Source organism: Gymnoscopelus microlampas, assembly GCF_963454915.1.
Source record: "Gymnoscopelus microlampas genome assembly, chromosome: 16".
NCBI lineage: Eukaryota > Metazoa > Chordata > Actinopteri > Myctophiformes > Myctophidae > Gymnoscopelus > Gymnoscopelus microlampas.
The window spans coordinates 46,045,613-46,073,410 of NC_139953.1; the positions used below are offsets into that span (position 1 = coordinate 46,045,613).

Genomic DNA, 27,798 nt, shown 5'->3' on the forward strand with positions numbered 1-27,798 from the left:
CAGAGTTTCTAGTGTCTCTATCTCTCTCTGGAAGAGGTTGCACATGAACTCTGCAGCCGCACTGAGGCGCTCCAACACAAACACTCTGACACGCTTCACACAACAAACATCAGCACCACGCTGCTGTTTGTCCAAAACACACAATATCTCCTCTCCCACCGACGTCATGTGTTCATTTATCTTCAGCCGTACAGACTCCATTTGACACGTTTTTACCTCCTTTATGACACGTTTTTTTCGCCAAAGATCACAACACGCACTTACTTCCGGGTCAACGTGTTTCACACGCGCATTGAATGATCCAGGCACTGTTGCTTTCTTAGTGCCTTTCGCCTCCTGCTGGAAGAGGTGTGTAAGTGAAGATAGAGCCTCCTGTAGCTGTGGAAAGACAGTCTGTCCTCCCTCACTGTGAGTTGTGTGTTTGATCTGAACTGAAGGTCAAGCTTTTATTGTCTCACATGAGGCAGCTAAGGGGGTGGAGCTTGACACACACACACACACACACACACACACACACACACACACACACACACACACACACACACACACACACACACACACACACACACACACACACACACACACCATAAAACTATACCTTATTGTTGTCTTATTTGCATTTTTAATGTGTCTGGCCGGCCCACTTGGCACAGCACAGATAATCTCTCATTGTCCCAATTTACACATTCTAGTATCTAGACTTGGTTGTCGTTTATCTACATGTGATTCTTAAACTCTCTAATTTCAAGGACCCCACATTAGATTTGCATTAGACCACATAACTCCATGTTTATCTCTGGAACCCAAATCGAATGATATAAGGTATGGAGGTATGGAGATCACAGTGAAGTTCTGATCAAATTCAAAATAGTTGTTGTATCTTGTTGTATTTAGTTGAATATATTGGAATGATCAAGATTAACTATCAATCATTTAAGCTGGGGACCCCCTGGAAGCCTGCGTCAAGGACTCCTGGAGGTCCCCAAACCTTACAATGAGATCCACTGATCTACAATATGGCAAATTAAGAACTAACTAGAGACACCATGATTGATATACTTATATCTGTTCGGTACATCGCATGTGTTTGGTGGTAGTTGGAGAAATTCTACATTTAAAATAACTGAAACAATGTCATTCATTAGTAAACACTCCCCCACTCTGTGTGCAGTGCAAAGGTTCTTGATCAGCCAAATCCTGAACTAGCCTGGTAAACCCTCCCTCCGGAAATCTCATTTCCATTTGATTTCAATCAAATGGAAATGAGATTTCCGGAGGGAGGGTTTACGGTAAACCGTTTACCAGGCTAATCCTGAACAGGAGAGGAGATGTAAAATTATATTAAGCATTATCGTCTCAACGCCCATCTCTCTGTGCAGATTTTCACTCTAATTAAAAATAAATACTTAAAAAACTAGGGGTCCTTTAGTTCAGGGTGTTTCAGGGGGACCCCAGCAAAATGAGCAAACCACATGAACCCTAGCAACCCTATTCTGGGCAGGTCATAAAAGGCAAACATTCACAGAAAATAGGTAATTTACAAGCTCACAATTCGTTGCAATTCAACACTTTGTGAGCTTTTACATCAGCATCAGCATTTTAAGAAGATAGTCGATCTAGAAACTCACATTGTGTTGCATCATGATGCGTTGTGAGCTTGTAGACGGCTATATTTGAAAAGCCGAAGTATAAAGTATGTCATAGGTGGTAAATGTGTATTTTGTAATAATGATCTAACCCAAGTTTTCAAATAATTGTAGTGGTGTTGAAGTAACATATTTAACTCTGAGATGTACTGGAGTAGAAGTATAAAATATTGAAAATCTAACTCAGGTAAATGTATCTCAAACCACATGGTGTCGCCATTGGTTTGTATATGACTAAATGTAATAGTATGATGGATATAAAATATATTCAATACTTATATTCATCAAAGTGTTCCTGAAAGAATGAAGACTTGAAATGTAATCTATATTTAGAGTTTGGCAAGACATCTTGAACCATGTTCAGCTTGTTGTCTAGGAGTTACATAGTTATTTGACTTGTTGATGTCTCATAATGTGATTGTATACATGTGACGATCTGGTAATGCCTGGGATTCAAAGCCTGCCACAGTATCATGTCTCTCCAGTATTTTGTTAATAAAACTAAAAGCCAGCGACCATGTCAATGTGACCAAGGAGGAGACAGTGTTTGAGGTTGCCATGTTGTGCAAGCAGAGCTTTGAAAAGGTCAGTCCCTTGTCAGTGTTTTACCTGATGAAAGACCATGGAGAAGTCAAAGCCATGCAACTGGCAAAGCTATCATAATGTTAAAGTTCATTTCAGTTAACTGTTGGATGGGCATCTTACAAATACAATACTTCATTTGGTTCAATGTGTTCACGTTTCTGTGTTCACTCTACTGAGTTCATTCACAGGAAGCACAACTACAGTATAACTACAACGATACGTATGTGAGCATCCACACTGATAAAACAGTAAACAGAGGCACCAAACGCTGTGCAGTCCAACTGTGTCAGAGCACAGAGAAGGGAGAGAGATCTCTGAGTGCTGAAGATGTATATGGATAATCTGACTCTGATTATTAATTATAAGGAGGTGAGATAGTTGTACCCTACCTGAGATAATGACAGTTAACCTACCAGCTAGTGTTAGCTGCATAATAGTCTCCTCATCATCTACATTAATAACACAATCTTTTGAGGATTAGTGACAGATTGCATCCCAGATGTCTGATGGATTTTGAATGGCTGTCAATGCTTCATAAAATCGTTGAAATTGACCCAACAATATTGTCGTTATCGTGCTTGGTGTGAATGACCCTTCCCTGCCAGAGTTATTTCAGATTTTTTGCTGTTGTCTGCCAGAGATTTTTCATTGAAATTTAAAAAGTACTCAGGAGCCGAGATACATCATTTTTAAGTTTTAAGTTAACAAGGAAGTGGATAGGAGTCTTTTCCTTCGAAAAATCATATCTCCTTGGTCTTTGGGTCAAATTGAAAAAAATACATTTTTTTTTCTTTTTTCCCCCAATTTTTTCAATAGAACGCATTTATGCGATCTTGGCGGCCAAGTGCGCTATTTAATAGATCGCATTTATGCGTGATTGGCAGGAAAAGTCACGATTAACACAGTGATTTTAATGCGTGGTCTGCAGAAACAACAATATTTACCATTGAGTGTGCAACAGGACACACGTACGGACAAGGGCAAAAGCATTGTCTCTGCCACACCTTCGGCCTGGGGGAGACATTAATAAAAACAACAACAACTAGGTATGCAGACTGTAAAATGAATACTTACTTCCATCATGTATTCTGTAGTAATAATTTAAGCACAAGATATGCAGGCTGTACAATGACACAGTGATTGTTCCTGTATTTTTTTTTTTTTTTCTTAAATTTTTTATCCCACGATTTTGTAACCCTTATTTTTCACCCGGTGCCAATTTTCTAAGTGATCCTGGGCACTGCACTCCCCTCACCAGCCTAGGGAGGCCAGGGCCGAGCTCATGCCCCCTTCAATGCATGAGAGCCAACTGACCTTCTTGTCACCTGACAGGAGGGAGTTTCCCTGGTTGGACGTAGCGCGTGGAAGGAACACGTTATTCCAACAAGTTCCCTTCCCCTCCATCAGGCGCCCCGGCTGTCATGGGGGAGGAGTTTAGTGACCAGGATTACTACATGTTTTTGTGAGGGTATCAACTACCCTGAGAGACACGGGGAGAACATGCAAACTCCACACAGAGTGGGCCCTTTCGCCAACCCCACCTAGGGTATGGGCGCTGATGACGCGGAGGAGGAGACACGCCCCCAGCGCCCACAGCGGGAATTGAACCCAGGACCTTCTAGCTGTGAGGCGACAGCGCTACCGACTGCGCCACCGGGCCCTATGATTGTTCCTGTATTGATCACATGCATCATAATGTCATTGTATAATTGTGTTTCCTTTGCTTGATGTTCTGTAAAGTACATTGAGAATTGCCTTGTTGTTGAAATGTGATATACAAACAAAATTTCATTTCCATGCCTTGCAAATGTGTTCAGATTTTAGAATTATATAAATATATTAACAACACAGATCATAACTTTATTTTATTCACATAGCCGAAGCTGTCCATTTTATTTCACAGAATAATTTGATAATAACTTTGGAAATAATATCTTGGGGTTTGCTTTCTGTGGCAATGAAAAGTAATCAATTAAGCAAAAATATATTGAAACTTGTGGCTGTGTAAATGTTTCTCTGACCATGGCCCATCATCATCATCTAGGTGTCTTTTGTTATGGGCCTTTCACATTGAAATGGACCCTGACTGCAGTTAACTGGAGGAGAGCTGGGAGGAGGTGTTTCTCCACTCCAAGACAAAAGGGAGGAATTACTGCTTTACTACATCAACACAACAAAGACGGTCGGACCCCAGAAAACACACAGATACATACAGAGAAGACACCATTATTACCTCAGTTCAACTTTCAGACTGCACTCTTCTTCAAATGACCTTCTGAGAAAACATTGGTGTAAGATAATTTAAGGATGATAATAAACCTTATGATGTACACACCAGATATATTACGCATCTGCTCTGTGGCTTAAACATTTGTGACACTACTGCTAAAAATATGTTATACTTGTCATTATGTTTAGTATACTACTGTTTTGCCTGCCTCTACCTTTATTTCTCTCAATCAGTGTTGTGTTTTATTTTATAGTATTATCTGGTATTGTATGTATACAGTTTCACTGTATGAACATCTGAACATCATTGGAGCCACACCGTTCCCATGTGAATCCTGAGATCTACATGATTCTCACTGTTCTATTATAGCAGCTGTGTTTCCTTTGTTGGGCGATGTAACCGCCCCTATAAGTGAGGTTGGGACATCGACATTTGCTGCACTGTGATTGGCCGCCACAGTACACCCCCCATCCCACACCCTAACCCCTACAAATTCAATGCAAAGCTATACTTTTCTTCAAGTGCGGTCATCACTGTGATGTGGTCATCACTGTGATGACCACGTTCAGTAGGTGGTGTGATAGCTCAAATTTAAAACATCATCAATATTCTTCTTTGGCATCTACCAACTATGTACTATGCTAATTTAACAATCCAAACAACACACATGTCAACACATAATGAACCGCTTGTCAGCACTTTATTGCACCATTATTGCATGCATATCAATGAAATAATAATTATTGCATCGCATATTAATGAATATAATAATGAACTTGACTTTTTAAAATCCTGACAAATGTTGACAGACAAGAGTGATCATATTGCTTTACCATTAATAATCTATGAGATGGAGGGAATAATACAAGATTATACAAAGAAAAACATTTGCAATTCCATCATGTTGAATCAAAAATAAGTTCCACAAGATAAAACAAAAAAATCGATTCACAAGAAACTATTACTACTATGTTATTTTTATTTGCGTTGATATTGTGAGATTATGTGATTCCTCTGCTTTAGTATCTGTGTCATTCTCTTCCTGGATTAGACTGAATGATAATAAATGTGCCTGTGTGTGACTAACTCCACTAAAAGGCTTTCCCCCCTGTATGAGTCCTCATGTGTCTTTTTAGATTACCTGTGCTAACAAAGCCTTTACCACAAACTGTACAAGAAAGGGGCTTTTCGACTGTATGAGTCATCATGTGTGTTTTTAAATGACCCTTCTGAGCACAGCCTTTACCACAAACGTTACAAGTAAAGGGCTTTTCGCCTGTATGCGTCCTCATGTGTTTTTTTAGATCACCCTTTTGAGAACAGCCTTTACCACAAACTTTACAAGAAAAGGGCTTTTCACCTGTATGAGTCATCATGTGTATTTTTAGATTACCCTTGTGAGCACAGCCTTTACCACAAACTGTACACACAAAGGGCTTTTCGCCTGTATGAGTCATCATGTGTGTTTTTAGATTATCCTTGTGAGTACAGCCTTTACCACACACTGTACACACAAAGGGCTTTTCGCCTGTATGAGTCATCATGTGTGTTTTTAGATTACCCTTGTGAGCACAGCCTTTACCACACACCTTACAAGTAAAGGGCCTTTCGCCTGTATGAGTCCTCATGTGCTGTTTTAGATCACTTATGCTCACACAGCCTTTACCACATGCTGTACAGGCAAGGGGCTTTTCCCCTGTGTGAATCAGATGTACCTTTTGATTAAACATTTTGGCACACTCTGTTTGTGTCTTGTGTGATTTCAGTGTGTTTAAAGCTGACTGATCTCTCCTAGTCTCCTCCCACTCATCACTGTCTTCAGTGTCCGATTCAGAACAGCGTGAAGAGAGGAGCTGGTCATCACTAGTTGGTTGTGATGTTCCACAGTCCTCTACATCAGCTTGTGTTTTCATGTGTTCAGTTGAGGTGCTGGCTGCAGGCTCTGTCTCTCTGTTTTCATCATCATCTTCACTTTTCACTGCTAGTAATGTCAACGTTGACCCACCAGCCTCTTCTGGTCTTTGAAGTAGCTCCTCCTGTTCCTCTTTAATTTGTGGAAGTTGTGGTTCCTCCTGGACCAGACTGGGGCTCCTCTCATATTTTGGAGATTTTGATTCTTCCTGGACCAGACTGGAGCTCCACTCCTCTTCAGGGGAAACCTCCTCTTTACACACATGGGCGAGCAGGAAGCCTAGGAAAAAGGATACAATGAGACTCTATAGAACGTCACATGATATCATGCCGTTCCCTCTGCTTCATGTGTCCAAAAAAGAATCTCAGCTGTTTTCATTGCATTTGAATTGCTGTATTTGCATTTGTTTCCTAAATAAACTGCTAATTAAACTGCCACAATAATGTGGCCTTTGTTTGTTTACATTGCAGCTCTCATAGAAGATGCGAGGCAAGCTGAATGAGAGGCGGTCCATATTATTTTGGAAAGTACTTACTTGTAAATGTTAGATCAGTGAGTCTTCTTCTGATTAGTTAATACTGAAGTAGAATTAACTACACAGCTTCAGTGAACCCATTAATACTTTTACAACCGAACCATCGTACTGAGGTACACCCTCAGTACCGTCTCACTTTCACCAATAAAATAAATAAAGAGTGCTTAAAACTTACTGAGATCCACGTGGTCTTCAGGTTCCTGTTCAAGGTGGTCTTCAGGTTCCTGTTTAATAGAAACAGTCCTGGCTGGAGAATTGATCTTCACCTGCAGACTGGACTCCACACACTGATCTGGAATGAAGAAATACAACACGAAATTAATAATAAGGACTTTGATGTGACGTAAATAAGGACTAGTGACTAGATTATATATAGATACTATAGATATGTATAACATTACACTTTAAAAGTAGGCGTGTGAGAATAGCTGTGGAGGGGGAAGTTAAACTCAGTCATCAAAACGGAGCCTAATGGCTGCATGGTCATTTGATCTAAAAGCAATGATCCCAAAAACAGATCTAACCTAACACCTCACCATGCAAACGCTGTGTCATACCTGCAGTGTGTACTTTGATGTTGTGTGTGTAACAGACATACATACCTGCAGTGTATAGTTCAATGTTGTGTGTGTAACAGACATACCTGCAGTGTGTAGATCGATGTCCATATCAAAATCAATGTCCAGCAGTTTGTTTTGTTTCTCCAGCAGAGTTTCTAGTGTCTCTATCTCTCTCTGGAAGAGGTTGCACATGAACTCTGCAGCCGCACTGAGGCGCTCCAACACAAACACTCTGACACGCTTCACACAACAAACATCAGCACCACGCTGCTGTTTGTCCAAAACACACAATATCTCCTCTCCCACCGACGTCATGTGTTCATTTATCTTCAGCCGTACAGACTCCATTTGACACGTTTTTACCTCCTTTATGACACGTTTTTTTCGCCAAAGATCACAACACGCACTTACTTCCGGGTCAACGTGTTTCACACGCGCATTGAATGATCCAGGCACTGTTGCTTTCTTAGTGCCTTTCGCCTCCTGCTGGAAGAGGTGTGTAAGTGAAGATAGAGCCTCCTGTAGCTGTGGAAAGACAGTCTGTCCTCCCTCACTGTGAGTTGTGTGTTTGATCTGAACTGAAGGTCAAGCTTTTATTGTCTCACATGAGGCAGCTAAGGGGGTGGAGCTTGACACACACACACACACACACACACACACACACACACACACACACACACACACACACACACACACACACACACACACACACACACACACACACACACACACACCATAAAACTATACCTTATTGTTGTCTTATTTGCATTTTTAATGTGTCTGGCCGGCCCACTTGGCACAGCACAGATAATCTCTCATTGTCCCAATTTACACATTCTAGTATCTAGACTTGGTTGTCGTTTATCTACATGTGATTCTTAAACTCTCTAATTTCAAGGACCCCACATTAGATTTGCATTAGACCACATAACTCCATGTTTATCTCTGGAACCCAAATCGAATGATATAAGGTATGGAGGTATGGAGATCACAGTGAAGTTCTGATCAAATTCAAAATAGTTGTTGTATCTTGTTGTATTTAGTTGAATATATTGGAATGATCAAGATTAACTATCAATCATTTAAGCTGGGGACCCCCTGGAAGCCTGCGTCAAGGACTCCTGGAGGTCCCCAAACCTTACAATGAGATCCACTGATCTACAATATGGCAAATTAAGAACTAACTAGAGACACCATGATTGATATACTTATATCTGTTCGGTACATCGCATGTGTTTGGTGGTAGTTGGAGAAATTCTACATTTAAAATAACTGAAACAATGTCATTCATTAGTAAACACTCCCCCACTCTGTGTGCAGTGCAAAGGTTCTTGATCAGCCAAATCCTGAACTAGCCTGGTAAACCCTCCCTCCGGAAATCTCATTTCCATTTGATTTCAATCAAATGGAAATGAGATTTCCGGAGGGAGGGTTTACGGTAAACCGTTTACCAGGCTAATCCTGAACAGGAGAGGAGATGTAAAATTATATTAAGCATTATCGTCTCAACGCCCATCTCTCTGTGCAGATTTTCACTCTAATTAAAAATAAATACTTAAAAAACTAGGGGTCCTTTAGTTCAGGGTGTTTCAGGGGGACCCCAGCAAAATGAGCAAACCACATGAACCCTAGCAACCCTATTCTGGGCAGGTCATAAAAGGCAAACATTCACAGAAAATAGGTAATTTACAAGCTCACAATTCGTTGCAATTCAACACTTTGTGAGCTTTTACATCAGCATCAGCATTTTAAGAAGATAGTCGATCTAGAAACTCACATTGTGTTGCATCATGATGCGTTGTGAGCTTGTAGACGGCTATATTTGAAAAGCCGAAGTATAAAGTATGTCATAGGTGGTAAATGTGTATTTTGTAATAATGATCTAACCCAAGTTTTCAAATAATTGTAGTGGTGTTGAAGTAACATATTTAACTCTGAGATGTACTGGAGTAGAAGTATAAAATATTGAAAATCTAACTCAGGTAAATGTATCTCAAACCACATGGTGTCGCCATTGGTTTGTATATGACTAAATGTAATAGTATGATGGATATAAAATATATTCAATACTTATATTCATCAAAGTGTTCCTGAAAGAATGAAGACTTGAAATGTAATCTATATTTAGAGTTTGGCAAGACATCTTGAACCATGTTCAGCTTGTTGTCTAGGAGTTACATAGTTATTTGACTTGTTGATGTCTCATAATGTGATTGTATACATGTGACGATCTGGTAATGCCTGGGATTCAAAGCCTGCCACAGTATCATGTCTCTCCAGTATTTTGTTAATAAAACTAAAAGCCAGCGACCATGTCAATGTGACCAAGGAGGAGACAGTGTTTGAGGTTGCCATGTTGTGCAAGCAGAGCTTTGAAAAGGTCAGTCCCTTGTCAGTGTTTTACCTGATGAAAGACCATGGAGAAGTCAAAGCCATGCAACTGGCAAAGCTATCATAATGTTAAAGTTCATTTCAGTTAACTGTTGGATGGGCATCTTACAAATACAATACTTCATTTGGTTCAATGTGTTCACGTTTCTGTGTTCACTCTACTGAGTTCATTCACAGGAAGCACAACTACAGTATAACTACAACGATACGTATGTGAGCATCCACACTGATAAAACAGTAAACAGAGGCACCAAACGCTGTGCAGTCCAACTGTGTCAGAGCACAGAGAAGGGAGAGAGATCTCTGAGTGCTGAAGATGTATATGGATAATCTGACTCTGATTATTAATTATAAGGAGGTGAGATAGTTGTACCCTACCTGAGATAATGACAGTTAACCTACCAGCTAGTGTTAGCTGCATAATAGTCTCCTCATCATCTACATTAATAACACAATCTTTTGAGGATTAGTGACAGATTGCATCCCAGATGTCTGATGGATTTTGAATGGCTGTCAATGCTTCATAAAATCGTTGAAATTGACCCAACAATATTGTCGTTATCGTGCTTGGTGTGAATGACCCTTCCCTGCCAGAGTTATTTCAGATTTTTTGCTGTTGTCTGCCAGAGATTTTTCATTGAAATTTAAAAAGTACTCAGGAGCCGAGATACATCATTTTTAAGTTTTAAGTTAACAAGGAAGTGGATAGGAGTCTTTTCCTTCGAAAAATCATATCTCCTTGGTCTTTGGGTCAAATTGAAAAAAATACATTTTTTTTTCTTTTTTCCCCCAATTTTTTCAATAGAACGCATTTATGCGATCTTGGCGGCCAAGTGCGCTATTTAATAGATCGCATTTATGCGTGATTGGCAGGAAAAGTCACGATTAACACAGTGATTTTAATGCGTGGTCTGCAGAAACAACAATATTTACCATTGAGTGTGCAACAGGACACACGTACGGACAAGGGCAAAAGCATTGTCTCTGCCACACCTTCGGCCTGGGGGAGACATTAATAAAAACAACAACAACTAGGTATGCAGACTGTAAAATGAATACTTACTTCCATCATGTATTCTGTAGTAATAATTTAAGCACAAGATATGCAGGCTGTACAATGACACAGTGATTGTTCCTGTATTTTTTTTTTTTTTTTCTTAAATTTTTTATCCCACGATTTTGTAACCCTTATTTTTCACCCGGTGCCAATTTTCTAAGTGATCCTGGGCACTGCACTCCCCTCACCAGCCTAGGGAGGCCAGGGCCGAGCTCATGCCCCCTTCAATGCATGAGAGCCAACTGACCTTCTTGTCACCTGACAGGAGGGAGTTTCCCTGGTTGGACGTAGCGCGTGGAAGGAACACGTTATTCCAACAAGTTCCCTTCCCCTCCATCAGGCGCCCCGGCTGTCATGGGGGAGGAGTTTAGTGACCAGGATTACTACATGTTTTTGTGAGGGTATCAACTACCCTGAGAGACACGGGGAGAACATGCAAACTCCACACAGAGTGGGCCCTTTCGCCAACCCCACCTAGGGTATGGGCGCTGATGACGCGGAGGAGGAGACACGCCCCCAGCGCCCACAGCGGGAATTGAACCCAGGACCTTCTAGCTGTGAGGCGACAGCGCTACCGACTGCGCCACCGGGCCCTATGATTGTTCCTGTATTGATCACATGCATCATAATGTCATTGTATAATTGTGTTTCCTTTGCTTGATGTTCTGTAAAGTACATTGAGAATTGCCTTGTTGTTGAAATGTGATATACAAACAAAATTTCATTTCCATGCCTTGCAAATGTGTTCAGATTTTAGAATTATATAAATATATTAACAACACAGATCATAACTTTATTTTATTCACATAGCCGAAGCTGTCCATTTTATTTCACAGAATAATTTGATAATAACTTTGGAAATAATATCTTGGGGTTTGCTTTCTGTGGCAATGAAAAGTAATCAATTAAGCAAAAATATATTGAAACTTGTGGCTGTGTAAATGTTTCTCTGACCATGGCCCATCATCATCATCTAGGTGTCTTTTGTTATGGGCCTTTCACATTGAAATGGACCCTGACTGCAGTTAACTGGAGGAGAGCTGGGAGGAGGTGTTTCTCCACTCCAAGACAAAAGGGAGGAATTACTGCTTTACTACATCAACACAACAAAGACGGTCGGACCCCAGAAAACACACAGATACATACAGAGAAGACACCATTATTACCTCAGTTCAACTTTCAGACTGCACTCTTCTTCAAATGACCTTCTGAGAAAACATTGGTGTAAGATAATTTAAGGATGATAATAAACCTTATGATGTACACACCAGATATATTACGCATCTGCTCTGTGGCTTAAACATTTGTGACACTACTGCTAAAAATATGTTATACTTGTCATTATGTTTAGTATACTACTGTTTTGCCTGCCTCTACCTTTATTTCTCTCAATCAGTGTTGTGTTTTATTTTATAGTATTATCTGGTATTGTATGTATACAGTTTCACTGTTTGTGCCATGTATGAGTGTGACAAATAAAGATTTTTGTACTTCACTGCTTTCTTGTACAACTGATTTCTCGTTGCTATTTATCAGCACATTTATTACAAATGCACTATAGAAGGAGCACGTTCATTGAGAGACTCATAACGCCAACATGTACCACTAGGAGACACAGGAGGCCATTCCTACCTGTGTCCATTACACTTGATAACATGTAAGGGGCATTTAATCGACTGGATTGTACAAAGTATTATGTGACCAGGGCACCTAGGTCCGGAACAGAATACCAGACTACGCCACCCTGGGAGTTTCACCCAGAGAATACCACAACATTCACAGTTCAGAATACCAAATGTCAGGTTTAAAAGAGGAGCAGAGACATGTTTCCAGTTCAAAATATATGCCATTTTATTTAGGCACAGGGCAGATGCTTTAATAATACCTTCATGGTTTAAGCAAAAATGCTTAACCACATGGACACATTCACAGAAATAGCCAATCTAGCGTTGTTAAAAAGGACGCCTGCCGTTGTGTTTTTCTCATTTTTGCTGGTTTCTCACTTGGGCTGTAACATATATATTACTGTGAAGGATCACATTTCTACAGAACCTGTGGATATCCTTGTCATTCTGGGCTTAAACAAGAAGTTGAATATTTGAATGATATAGCACACATAGAGGAACTGTAGTGGTGAAACCGTGGTGAAACCCTAAACAAAACAAAACAACACAAAAAAATCCCAACAATCTTAACAATACACGTGGCAACACACAGTGAACAGTTACACAAACCCAGTAGTTTGTCAGCATTTTACTGCACTATTATTTACTGCATATCAATGAACATAATTATTGCATGAATATAAATGAATATGACTTGCTAAATCCTGACAAATGTGGACAGACACAGTGATGCTCATATTGTACTACCAGTAACTGAATAAGTAAATGAGCTGGAGGGAATAATGCTATAAAGATTTTAAAAAGAAAATGAAATTCCATCATGTTGAATAGAAAATAATATCCATACACAAAATAAAATAAAAATCCATCACGAGAAACTATTAATGTTTATTTTCTTCAGTCATGTTGATTGTCAGATTATCTCTCTGCTTTATCATTGTCATCCTGGATAAGACTGAATGATCATAATGTGTCTGTGTGACTAACTTAAACTAAAGGCCCCTGTATGAGTCCTCATGTGTCTTTTTAGATTAGCCTTTTGAACGCAGCCTTTACCACACACTTTACAGGAAAAGGGCTTTTCGCCTGTATGCGTCATCATGTGCTTTTTTAGACCACTTGTGCTAACAAAGCCTTTACAACATACTGAACAAGAAAAGGGCTTTTCGCCTGTATGAGTCATCATGTGTATTTTTAGATTAACCTTGTGAGCACAGCCTTTACCACAAATTGTACAAGAAAAGGGCTTTTCACCTGTATGAGTCATCATGTGTACTTTTAGATTACCCTCTCGAGCACAGCCTTTACCACAAATTGTACAAGAAAAGGGCTTTTCACCTGTATGAGTCATCATGTGTGTTTTTAGATTATCCTTCCGAGCACAGCCTTTACCACAAACCTTACAAGTAAAGGGCTTTTCGCTTGTATGAGTCCTCCTCATGTGCTGTTTTAGATAACGTATGCTAACACAGCCTTTACCACAAACTGTACAGGCAAAGGGCCTTTCCCCTGTGTGAATCAGATGTACCTTTTGATTAAACATTTTGGCACACTCTGTTTGTGTCTTGTGTGATTTCAGGGTGTTTAAAGCTGACTGATCTCCCCATGTCTCCTCCCACTCATCACTGTCTTCAGTGTCTGATTCAGAACAGTGTGAAGAAAGGAGCTGGTCATCACTAGTTGGTTGTGATGTTCCACAGTCCTCTACATCAGCTTGTGTATTCATGTGTTCAGCTGAGGTGCTGGCTACAGGCTCTGTCTCTCTGTTTTCATCATCATCTTCACTTTTCACTGTTGGTAATGTCAACATTGACCCACCAGCCTCTTCTGGTCTTTCTAGTAGCTCCTCCTGTTCTTCTTTAATCTGTGGAGGTTCTGGTTCCTCCTGGACCAGATTTGCGCTCCGCTCTTCAGGTGAAACCTCCTCTTTACACACAGGTACGTGCAGGAAGTCTAGGAAAAATATTCAATGAGACTATATAAAAGGTTTTGAATCTTGTACCTCCACTGTAGTACCTCAGTGACCAGTTCAGTGAGTATTTTGCAGCTGGTTAGTTAATACAGAAGTAGAGTTAACGGCACAGCTTCAGTGAACCCATTAATACCTTTACAACAGAACCATCATGCTATTCATGGTACATTTAGATAGATGCAGGGGTCCATGCATCGATGTAGTCACATTGTTAACGCTTAAATCGATCACCTGATTCATATCAGACTTTACACCCTCAGTACCAGCCCCCTTTCACCAATAAAATAAATAAAGATTCATATATTTTGCTGTGGGTTATTAATGACCATTTCCATTACAGGCCTGGTGCTGGGGATCCACGTTGGGAACAGGTGACGGCCGCTTAATGGTTGTGGTAATGCCCCTTTTCTGTGGTTTTTGCTATTGTTTAATTCATGTTGTTTATTTTGCTTTGGTTTGCTGTGATCTATTGGGGTGCCACTACCCTGGGCCGGTCAGCCTGCCCATCTTCCCCCAGCACTGGCCCATATATGCCCAGTATATTTTATTGTTAACCCACTGTTGTTATTACTCATCCCATTGGATACATTCACTTTTTATTGATAATGATGTTGATGAGACTGAAAAAAAAGAAATAACCTGTTAATTAAATAAAACCTTTTTTGTACTTTTGTTAAAACACATTTCTGCCTTGCTTCTTAAATTGTACACAAACTGTGTGATGGCAGTTACATGTCACAGCCAAATGTATACTTTGTCGTACGACGGGGTCGTGCGCCGAAAATGTCAGATCTACAAGCTCTCAATGTGTCGCATCCCGACACCTTGTGAGCTTGTATATCTGCTATTTTCGACACACGACCCGCTGTACGGCGAAGTATAACTCGAGCTTAAAGGACCAGGGATCTATTCTCACAATATTGCTTTTCTAGAGCAAATATGTCGTCAATCTGCAATGTTTGGGGGCGACGATGTATTACATATTTTGGCATATCGTCCAACCTTAATAACTATCCTGTACAACTTTACTACAGGTTTAAACTACCCGTAAATAAAACAGTATATACCTATCCCGTACAAGCAGATACTACAGGTTGTAAAGTAAATAAAACAGTATATACCTATCCCGTACAAGCAGATACTACAGGTTGTAAAGTAAATAAAACATTATATACCTATCCTGTACAACTTTACAACAGGTTGCATCGTTGAATCAAACAGTCCACGTCCCTCGTCCGTCTCTCGCTGTTCCTCTGGAAATGTTGAAGATGTTTGGGAGGCAATCTCTCTAGGTAATGTAGACCTCTCCATGTGGTGCTCTGTGGAAATAACCAGTAGCAATAAGTTTTGCCTTACATATACCATGCAATCAAATCAAACCATAGATGTTTACCATGTTCTGTTCAGTTGAAAGGTGCAGTCACTATAGGTATTCTAGAATAATTGCCTCCATCCTGCCTTGTGATGCGTTGTGAGCTTGTAGATTACTAACTAATTTAGCTATTTAAAAACATAATAATTAAGTGATTTGTGAGTCCTGGTGTTTCGGAATTAATGGCGGCTAGTTTTCGCTTTTCACTGCTAGTAATGTCATGTTGACCCACCAGCCTCTTCTGGTCTTTCAAGTAACTCCTCCTGTTCTTCTTTAATCTGTGGAGGTTCTGGTTCCTCCTGGACCAGATTGGGGCTCCGCTCCTCTTCAGGTGAAATCTCCTCTTTGCACACAAGTACATGCAGGAAGTCTAGGAAAAAGATACATTGAGACTCTCTAAAAGGTTTGACGTCCACTGCAGTACCTCAGTGACCAGTTGTGGCTGGGAAAAGTATCAACGAGATTACTCTTTGCCCACATCTTGCAAATATTTTATTTGATGGTTGTACAAACTCGTACAAAAACACTTGTTTTATTGTTTTATTAGATCTTGTTTATTCGATACACGTATTTGTTTTAGCTCTTGCTCATTTGATTTTCGTATATTGTCTCATCTGTTTATGAAATTAGGTAGCTGATATATTGCACTTTTACTTTAGCGCTAGGTATACTCTTGGCAGTCCCTATTATCTTTAAACTAAATACCTGTAAATGTTAGATCAGTGAGTCTTCTGCAGCTGGTTAGTTAATATTGAAGTAGAATTAACTGAACGGCTTCAGTGAACCCATTAATTAATTGATTTAAGCATTGTCAATGCTTAAATCAAGAAAAATCTTTACACCCTAAGTACCGGCCCACTTTCACCAATAAAATAAATCAAGAGAATATGCTTAAAACTTACTGAGATCCAAGTGGTCTAAAGGTTCCTGTTTAAGGTGGTCTTCAGGTTCCTGTTTAACAGTCCTGGCTGGAGAACTGATCTTCACCTGCAGACTGGACTCCACACACTGGTCTGGAATGAAGGAATACAATACGCACTTTAACACATTCCCTGCCAGAGGGGTTTTTCAGAAAAGGTTCCCTCAGTGCCAGGGATTTGAGTTTCTAGCATGTTCTGTTCTTTAGCTAGAGGTAGTTGAATACAGCTTGCTTTCACCAAAAAATGACCTTTCTTTCTTAGATTCAGAGATATAAGCGATTTAGTAAAATAAACACGTTTAGAGTCATAAAACGTTTTGTGCTAGGACTATGAACACATGGAATATCTCAAAATAAAGCTTAGAATCTCTTCTTTCATCCGAGAAAAATCTGAGTTTATAGCATGTTCTGTTTTTTAGCTAGAGGTAGTTGAATACAGCTTGTTTTCACCAAAAACTGTCATTTTTTCTTGGATTCAGAGTTTTAGTGAAAGAAACACGTTTAGACAATAAAAAATGATTTCAAGTCTTTGACGTTTATTTTTCGCCTTTGACAGTCATGTAAACAATACTTTATAAAAAAAAAAAACTGCTTTTGAACACGTGTGTGTGTGGGCTCAATTGTTACAGGGTTATTACAGGGTTGTTACAGGACATACTGAAGCAAGAAAACATTTTCTGAGTTGATCTCTCATCATCATCATCATCATCACCATCACCATCACCATCACCACCACCACCACCACCACATCATCATCACCATCATCATCATCACCACCACATCATCATCATCATCATCATCACCACCTCCTCCTCATCATCATCATCATCACCACCACCTCCTCCTCCTCATCATCATCATCATCATCACCATCATCATCATCATCACCTCCTCCTCCTCCTCCTCCTCATCATCATCATCATCATCATCATCATCATCATCATCACCACCTCCTCCTCCTCCTCATCATCATCATCATCATCATCATCATCACATCATCACATCATGTTTCAGTCCTTGACTTCTCTGGTCAATAGTTGCCCATGTTACATGAAATGCAAAAAGAGATAAAGCGTGTGTGTGTGTGTGTGTGTGTGTGTGTGTGTGTGTGTGTGTGTGTGTGTGTGTGTGTGTGTGTGTGTGTGTGTGTGTGTGTGTGTGTGTGTGTGTGTGTGTGTGTGAGATTTTCAAAAATAATTCTTCTTACAGTGATACACCGAGTAGCAAAGAGGATGTAAGGGGACCTTGCAGGATTTGCATGCGTATCTTGTCTCCTTCCGTTCTCCCCGGCGGTAACAGACTCGGCATGCCCTAGTTGGACCAGACTTTTTCGCAGTGGGTGGGAACTTGACCATCTGATGGGCTGCAGAGCCATCCAGTCTGTCCTCGTGGTCTTTGCCCTTTGGGCCCCACTCCGCCGCCCACGCCGCGGCCTCCTCCGGCGTCCACTCCGCCCACTCTACCGCCTCCTCCAGCGCCTCCTCCACCTCCTCATGCACCTCCTCATGCACCTCCTCCTGCACCTCCTCCTGCATCGCTTCCTGCATCTGCACCTCCTCCTGCACCTCCTCCTGCATCGCTTCCTGCATCGCTTCCTGCGCCTCAGCCCTAGGCTGTTGCGAAGTCCTGGTCCAAGACTTCACTACAGCATGCGTAAACTGGATGTTGTTGTTGTAAACTGATGTTCCATCAGCTTGTGTATTCATGTGTTCAGCTGAGGTGCTGGCTACAGGCTCTGTCTCTCTGTTTTCATCATCATCTTCACTTTTCACTGTTAGTAATGTCAACATTGACCCACCAGCCTCTTCTGGTCTTTCTAGTAGCTCCTCCTGTTCTTCTTTAATCTGTGGAGGTTCTGGTTCCTCCTGGACCAGATTTGGGCTCCGCTCTTCAGGTGAAACCTCCTCTTTACACACAGGGACGTGCAGGAAGTCTAGGAAAAATATTCAATGAGACTATAAAAGGTTTTGAATCTTGTACCTCCACTGTAGTACCTCAGTGACCAGTTCAGTGAGTCTTTTGCAGCTGGTGAGTTAACGGCACAGCTTCAGTGAACCCATTAATACCTTTACAACAGAACCATCATGCTATTCATGGTACATTTAGATAGATGCAGGGGTCCATGCATCGATGTAGTCACATTGTTAACGCTTAAATCGATCACCTGATTCATATCAGACCTTACACCCTCAGTACCAGCCCACTTTCACCAATAAAATAAATAAAGATTCATATATTTTGCTGTGGGTTATTAATGACCATTTCCATTACAGTCCTGGTGCTGGGGATCCACGTTGGGAACAGGTGACGGCCGCTTAATGGTTGAGGTAATGCCCCTTTTCTGTGGTTTTTGCTATTGTTTAATTCATGTTGTTTATTTTGCTTTGGTTTGCTGTGATCTATTGGGGTGCCACTACCCTGGGCCGGTCAGCCTGCCCATCTTCCCCCAGCACTGGCCCATATATGCCCAGTATATTTTATTGTTAACCCACTGTTGTTATTACTCATCCCATTGGATACATTCACCTTTTAATGATAATGATGTTGATGAGACTGAAAAGAATGAAATAACCTGTTAATTAAATAAAACCTTTTTTGTACTTTTGTTAAAACACATTTCTGCCTTGCTTCTTAAATTGTACACAAACTGTGTGATGGCAGTTACATGTCACAGCCAAATGTATACTTTGTCGTACGACGGGGTCGTGCGCCGAAAATGTCAGATCTACAAGCTCTCAATGTGTCGCATCCCGACACCTTGTGAGCTTGTATATCTGCTATTTTCGACACACGACCCGCTGTACGGCGAAGTATAACTCGAGCTTAAAGGACTAGGGATCTATTCTCACAATATTGCTTTTCTAGAGCAAATATGTCGTCAATCTGCAATGTTTGGGGGCGACGATGTATTACATATTTTGGCATATCGTCCAACCTTAATAACTATCCTGTACAACTTTACTACAGGTTTAAACTACCCGTAAATAAAACAGTATATACCTATCCCGTACAAGCAGATACTACAGGTTGTAAAGTAAATAAAACAGTATATACCTATCCCGTACAAGCAGATACTACAGGTTGTAAAGTAAATAAAACATTATATACCTATCCTGTACAACTTTACAACAGGTTGCATCGTTGAATCAAACAGTCCACGTCCCTCGTCCGTCTCTCGCTGTTCCTCTGGAAATGTTGAAGATGTTTGGGAGGCAATCTCTCTAGGTAATGTAGACCTCTCCATGTGGTGCTCTGTGGAAATCACCAGTAGCAATAAGTTTTGCCTTACATATACCATGCAATCAAATCAAACCATAGATGTTTACCATGTTCTGTTCAGTTGAAAGGTGCAGTCACTAGGTAAGTGCTAGAATAATTGCCTCCATCCTGCCTTGTGATGCGTTGTGAGCTTGTAGATCAACTAATTTAGCTATTTTAAAAAAATAATAATTAAGTGATTTGTGAGTCCTGGTGTTTCGGAATTAATGGCGGCTAGTTTTCGCTTTTCACTGCTAGTAATGTCATGTTGACCCACCAGCCTCTTCTGGTCTTTCAAGTAACTCCTCCTGTTCTTCTTTAATCTGTGGAGGTTCCGGTTCCTCCTGGACCAGATTGGGGCTCCGCTCCTCTTCAGGTGAAATCTCCTCTTTACACACAGGTACATGCAGGAAGTCTAGGAAAAAGATACAATGAGACTCTGTAAAAGGTTTGACGTCCACTGCAGTACCTCAGTGACCAGTTGTGTCTGGAAAAAGTATCAACGAGATTACTCTTTGCCCACATCTTGCAAATATTTTATTTGATGGTTGTACAAACTCTTGTTTTATTGTTTTATTAGATCTTGTTTATTCAATACACGTATTTGTTTTAGCTCTTGCTCATTTGATTTTCCTATTTTGTCTCATCTGTTTATGAAATTAGGTAGCTGATATATTGCACTTTTACTTTAGCGCTAGGTATACTCTTGGCAGTCCCTATTATCTTTAAACTAAATACTTGTAAATGTTAGATCAGTTGAGTCTTCTGCAGCTGGTTAGTTAATATTGAAGTAGAATTAACTGAACGGCTTCAGTGAACCCATTCATTAATTGATTTAAGCATTGTCAATGCTTAAATAAAATAAAAATCTTTACACCCTAAGTACCGGCCCACTTTCACCAGTAAAATAAATCAAGAGAAAGTGCTTATAACTTACTGAGATCCAAGTGGTCTTCAGGTTCCTGTTTAAGGTGGTCTTCAGGTTCCTGTTTAATAGAAACAGTCCTGGCTGGAGAACTGATCTTCACCTGCAGACTGGACTCCACACACTGGTCTGGAATGAAGGAATACAATACGCAATTTAATAATAAGGACTTTGATGTGATATAAATAAGGACTTTCATAATAAGGTCTTTAATGTGACATGAAGAAGGACTTTCATAATTAGAGTGGTTGCCCAACAGGGCAACCAGACTATAGTTATCTTCACACTTGACTTATTATTCTTCTAGATAAACAATACTTTGCCGCGCATCTCCTCCCACAGTTTATTTTTCCCAATTTAGTGCTATATGTCAAAATGACCGTCCTGACCGGGAATCGTGCGCTTGTATAAGGCTAAGAGATTGGTTAAATAGTTTTATTGATATTGATTTATTAGTGCATTAAATTGCCCCATCCACTTTCATGGAAAAGTGCCAAAACTCAAGTTCAAGTATTTTTTGCTCAGAAACCGTAAGAGCTAGAGTTACCACATTTGGAGGAGAGGTTCATAATATTTTCCTAAATTATTGAAAAAATAATTACACCAGTCAGCCGCATGGTGGCGCTATAACAGCCCACTTTACGTTTTGGCCTATAACTCTTGAACCGTAGATCGTAAAATCAAAATTTCCTTTTCCCTAGATTCCTTGGGTCATTACGCAACTTTATAGGCCACGCCCATTTGCGTCTAGATAGATTTTTTGATATTGATTTATTAGTGCATTAAATTTCCCCATCCACTTTAATGGGAATTGCAAATAATCCCATTCAAGTATTTCTTTCTCGGAAACCGTAAGGGCTACAGGTCCAAGACTTGGAGGGGAGGTTGATAGTTTATTGCAAAATTATTTCAAAAAGGATCACACCAGTCGGCCACATGGTGGCGCTATAACAGCCCATTTTACGTTTTGGCCTATAACTCTTGAACCGTAGGTCGTAAAATCAAAATTTATTTTTCCCTAGATTCCTTGGGTCATGACGCAACTCCCCATATAGGTCACGCCCATTTGCGTCAGGACAGATTTTCCGCCATTTTGAATTTTCTTCAAAACACACTTTTAGCTCCTCCTCCCACATATTTTGTCCAAATTTCACAAAAATGGGTACACATGATCTCTGGACCCATGCGATAAAGATCTCCAAGCAGAATTTTGATAGTCCTTACGGTTCGCCCTTAAATGGCTTCCAAAGTTAGCGGGAGGGGCCCGTTTTACAAAAAAGGCCAAAAATCACAAACGAAACCTCCGGTCAATCCCAAATTTGAATCACATGTCAAGGGTGGTTTACTCAACGGATCTCCAAAAGCATTTCCACTTTGATCCATAGGGGGCGCCACAAATGCGCAAGATGTAACCGTTTGATGCAAAAACATGATTTTTGGGGGATCAATCCTCTCAAAATTAAACGCAAGTGATCTCAGGAGTGACGTGACAATGTAATTGGCGCAGTCTCCGACGGTATTCCTCCCGGCGTATTACTCGAGTCCCGACCGGCGTCGGCGCAACCACACTTTGCAATTGCCAATTGCGACGTGTCTAGTTAGGACTATGATGTCACACAAATAAGGACTAGACACTATATATAGAGACTATATATATTTATGATATTAAGTGTGTGTGCGAGGAGTTAATCTCAGTCATCAAAACAAAGCCTACTTGATGTTGTGTGTGCGTGTGTGTGTGTGTGTGTGTGTGTGTGTGTGTGTGTGTGTGTATACAGACATACCTGCAGTGTATAGTTCGATGTTGTGTGTGTAACAGACATACCTGCAGTGTGTAGATCGATGTCCATATCAAAATCAATGTCCATCAGTTTGTTTTGTTTCTCCAGCAGAGTTTCTAGCTTCTCTATCTCTCTCTGGAAGAGGTTGCACATGAACTCTGCAGCCGCACTGAGGCGCTCCAACACAAACACTCTGACAAGCTTCACACAACAAACATCAGCACCACGCTGCTGTTTGTCCAAAACACACAATATCTCCTCTCCCACCGTCGTCATGTGCTCATTTATCTTCAGCCGTACAGACTCCATTTGACACGTTTTTACCTCCTTTATGACACGTTTTTTCGACAAAGATCACAACACGCACTTACTTCCGGGTCAACGTGTTTCACACGTGCATTGAATGATCCAGGCACTGTTGCTTTCTTAGTGCCTTTCGCCTCCTGCTGGAAGAGGTGTGTAAGTGAAGATAGAGCCTCCTGTAGCTGTGGAAAGACAGTCTGTCCTCCCTCACTGTGAGTTGTGTGTTTGATCTGAACTGATGGTCAAGCTTTTATTGTCTCAAATGAGGATGCTAAGGGGGTGGAGATAAGACACACACACACACACACACACACACACACACACACACACACACACACACACACACACACACACACACACACACACACACACACACACACACACACACACCATAAAACTATACCTTATTGTTGTCTTATTTGCATTTTTAATGTGTCTGGCCGGCCCACTTGGCACAGCACAGATAATCTCTCATTGTCCCAATTTACACATTCTAGTATCTGGACTTGGTTGTCGTTGATCTCAGCCTAAAACGGCCAGTCCGGTGCTTCACAGAGGCAGGGAGAACAGAGGCAGAAGAGATCAACGCTGGAGCAGCACGGACAGTTTAAGCCATTGGTTCTCAAAGTGGGGTCCGGGGACCCCCAGGGGTCCTTGAGGGAGTTCCAGGGGGTCCCCAGCTAAATGATAGATTAGGCACCAAATGGACCCTTATGGGTCTGTAATTTGGTTCCATTTGTACACTCTCAGAGTTAAATTGACATAGATTTTACAATAAATTGCGGTCCAAGTGATAGAAATGCCATTAAATGGGGGTCTGTAGCCATAATGCATGTCAAACTGGGGGTCCTTGAAATTAAAATGGTTGAGAATCACTGCTAGAGCCGTACAAAAATCTTCTCTTATGGGGGGTCCCTGGCATATCTTTTGAAATGGGGGTCCGCGGGCTAATAAGTGTCAATTTGGGGGTCCTTGACATGAAAAAGTTTGAGAACCACTGGTTTAAGCATTTTTTTTTATTTTGGTGCAAGTACAAAACTCTGAGGAAGATCGTAAGACCGAAACGTCAGTCACTTTTTGTACTTCCACGTAAATAATAAAAGGCCTGCGCTGCTCCAGCGTTGATCTTTTCTGCATCCCTTACATTATGGCCCCATTCATTTTAAAATTGATGACACATTTGGGTATGCTTCTAGGGCTGCTGGTTCTACAGCCTGAAGACCCGTCCTCGCTGCCTTTCCTCCCAATTTGTTTTCCGGTTCCATTTGGGGATGGAAATTCCAAGATGGCGGGTTTGAATTAGCCGAGTAGAAACCAATGGGTGACTTCACTGTCTAGGCATTACAACAACAATTATATGTACGTAATCCTATTCTAGGTGGAATTTACAGAATACTGTGCATACTGTTCCTAGCCAGGGTGACAGAAATACAGAACTGCACTGTAGAAACAGTGTGTTGTGTATATTTCAGTGGTTGCGAACGCAGCGGAAGGAGGCGTCCGCGCAAGTGAAGCTTACTATGAAACCGTGCTCGGGGTGTGTCTCTGTGTGTGTGTGTGTGTGTCTCTGTGTGCAGTATGTGTGCAGCCGCGCCCCCATGTGACTCACGCTCTCATTGGCTGCATGCACTACAGTGTGGCTGAAAAAAAAAAAAAAAAACATGGCTCAAATCCGCCTGCCCCTGGGTGACTAATTACACTCCTCTGACAGAAATATAGCAGCTACAGTCAAAAATAACAAATCTACAAGCATCTACACAAGTTCATCTATTGGGATATCTAAGAATTCCATGTCATTTGTGCATATTTCAGGCCGGATGGCAAGTTGAAAACGCCTTAGTTGGAGGACAGTTTGCCCCCCCCCAAAAAATTGCTGAAATCCGCCTGCCCCTGGGTGACTATTTACACTCCTCTGAGATAAATATAGCAGCTACAGTCATGCTATATTTATCTCAGAGGAGTGTAAATAACAACTTGCCATCCGGCCTGAAATATGCACAAATGACATGGAATTCTTAGATATCCCAATAGATGAACTCGTGTAGATGCTTGTAGATGTGTTATTTTTGACTGTAGCTGCTATATTTATCTCAGAGGAGTGTAATTAGTCACCCAGGGGGATTTCAGCCACACTGTAGTGCATGCAGCCAATGAGAGCGTGAGTCACATGGGGGCGCGGCTGCACACATACTGCACACAGAGACACAGAGACACATACAAGCCGAGCACGGTTTCATAGTAAGCTCCACTTGCGCGAAGGCGCGCCTCCTTCCGCTGCGTTCGCAACAATAGAAAGACAGACAGACAGACAGACTGACTGACAGACTGACTGCCTGACTGACTGACTGCCTGACTGACTGAATATCCAATTAAAATAATATAAGAAATGTATTAAGCCTAATTATTAACCCACAACGTTTAGAGAATTGTACTCTTGTTATACTCACAATTAACATTTTTAGCACAAGAGGGAGCACTTCACCTTTGCAACCATAGACTGCAGCAACACTGCAACCATATTGGTTCAAGATGCCAATTTACACAAGAAAGTCAACTTTGGCAAGTCATTTGTCAATTTATTTCAAAGCAAAGCAAACAGTAATGATTAACAGCACTGAATGTAAGATGAAAAACCCTATTTAACAGAAACATTCAACCTTGGTCACGTGTGTGCACACGTGCGTTTGTGTGTTTGGTTTGGGGTTTCGAGGGCTATGGGGGCCATTCACAAGGGCATCGTGGATCCATTTCTTTGAACTTTGTGGGTACTTTTCGCATCCAATGCTGACGTCGTGGATTCCCATCTTCTTTCCATCAACCATGTTGTTGCCAAGTTTAGTTCAGCTCAAGTCCTGGACCTGGTGAGACGGAGGAGGAGCCCGGCCAGGAGGCCATCCACAGAGCCTAGTCCCTCCACGTGCCAGAGCCTCTCCTCTCCCCCATTCCTGGCAGAGTAGTTTCGGACAAGCGTATTGAGTGGCCCTGTCTTTCCCTGTTTAGGGCTGACCGTGGGTAGCTACCTGGGACGTAAGTCGGGGCTTGATCAACCCTGGCTGGGTCACCTGGGTCTCAAAACATACACCCTGTATGTTGCGAGACCCGAAACGTCCTATGACACCAGGCTACAACACTGATGATACGTCCCACGTGCATCCATGTGATGTTTTTTTTGTTACAGTTTATTAGCACATTGTAATATAAAATAGAAACGATACACATCAAAAGTTATTGTGCACGAAAAGGAAGAAGCCAACAGGCTTATTTGGAATCCTTTCCTTAGTGGAAGAGGTCATTCAATAGCATAGCCTACATTAAAAGTTCAGTAAGACCAATACAAGAATACAAGCTTACGAGGGGACCAGCAGTGCGATAAAGAAATGAAACACAAAAACTGCATCAGTTACATAAACAGCCTTGTTATCCACATCAGTAGATTGGTCAACGTGGACTGCACACCATGGTGACTCATTAAAGCTCTCTAACATTTGTGCCTCCATGCCCTGTGTGTGTGTGTGTGTGTGTGTGTGTGTGTGTGTGTGTGTGTGTGTGTGTGTGTGTGTGTGTCTCTCCGTCCGTCCGTCCGTCCGTCTCTCTCTCTCTCTCTCTCTCTCTCTCTCTCTCTCTCTCTCTCTCCAGACACCCAATGCCTGCTGGGTAATGGAGCCAGTGCAGATTGGAGGTAGCTTGGCACGCTACAGCATCACTTCCATCCATGAGAGCGACTTTCCACTGATGACATCACACTGCCCTCAGCCAATCAGATGTAGAGTGGGGCTGAGTCATGACCTTTGAAACCTTGCCCTGGTTTCCACTGAGAACCAACAGTGGAAAGACTAGAGATCTCTCGCTTTCTGTGTGTGTGTGTGTGTGTGTGTGTGTGTGTGTGTGTGTGTGTGTGTGTGTGTGTGTGTGTGTGTGTGTGTGTGTGTGTGTGTGCGTGCGTGCGTGCGTGCGTGCGTGCTGTCAAGTCCAAAACAAGATCAAGGACAAAAACAAACTATAGTTAGCTGTTTGTTTATCTTGTGAACACTTCTCCACTAGTATGGAACCAACATTTTATCACCAAAAGAAAAGTAACCAAAAAGGTTACTTTTCAGGACACAGAAAAAAAAAACTAGTTATAGTGTAGTTATATCATTTATTTTACACTTCCACTTTCACTCAATTCGTTTTACAAAAATAGCAAACATAGCCGATCTGAGACACATTGAGCGATGAGACACATTGTGAGCTTGTAGATCGGCTAGTTTTGCTACTTTTGTGTGACATTAGTAGGACAAAGTAGGGCATTAATTTACCAAACAAAACAGAAAAAATGGAGATAGAGGTTTCTTTTTGACAGCAACAATTTACAAAACGATTATCATGTATACAAGGGTCTTCAACAATTTTCATATTACATTTTTTTAAGAAAGCCTTCTATGCATTGCACACTGAGGCTGTGTGGCGAAGAAAGCTTGTTCCACATGAGACAGGTGAGAAAAAAGCTCCAAAAGGCTTTTTTTACATGCCCAGTGGCATCAGTTCAGCAAAAGCTAAGGTATGGCACAACGCTAGGGTTGCCAACTCCCAGAGATTCAAATAAGGGACACCTATCCTGGGCGAGCGGCCAAAATCATTTTTGGGGGTCAAACAAAAGTTACAAAATGCTTAGAAAACTATGCATTATACCTATAACACAATACAAACACAATGGTCTTACACCCTGCATTAGGCTACTATTAATC

At 41.2% G+C, this 27,798-nt stretch overlaps 1 protein-coding gene across 1 annotated transcript; it reads right to left on the minus strand.

The window, feature by feature from the left end:
* Nucleotides 1-1,306: 1,306 nt before the first annotated feature.
* On the minus strand, nucleotides 1,307-25,893 carry LOC311063032 (uncharacterized protein; the record flags this gene model as incomplete). Its single annotated transcript, XM_084082248.1, has 7 exons — nucleotides 1,307-1,312; nucleotides 18,157-18,446; nucleotides 19,913-20,056; nucleotides 20,340-20,477; nucleotides 21,000-21,116; nucleotides 22,813-22,969; nucleotides 25,861-25,893. 7 exons carry the CDS (start codon nucleotides 25,891-25,893, stop codon nucleotides 1,307-1,309), a joined length of 885 nt encoding a protein of 294 aa, XP_083938374.1.
* Nucleotides 25,894-27,798: the final 1,905 nt, after the last annotated feature.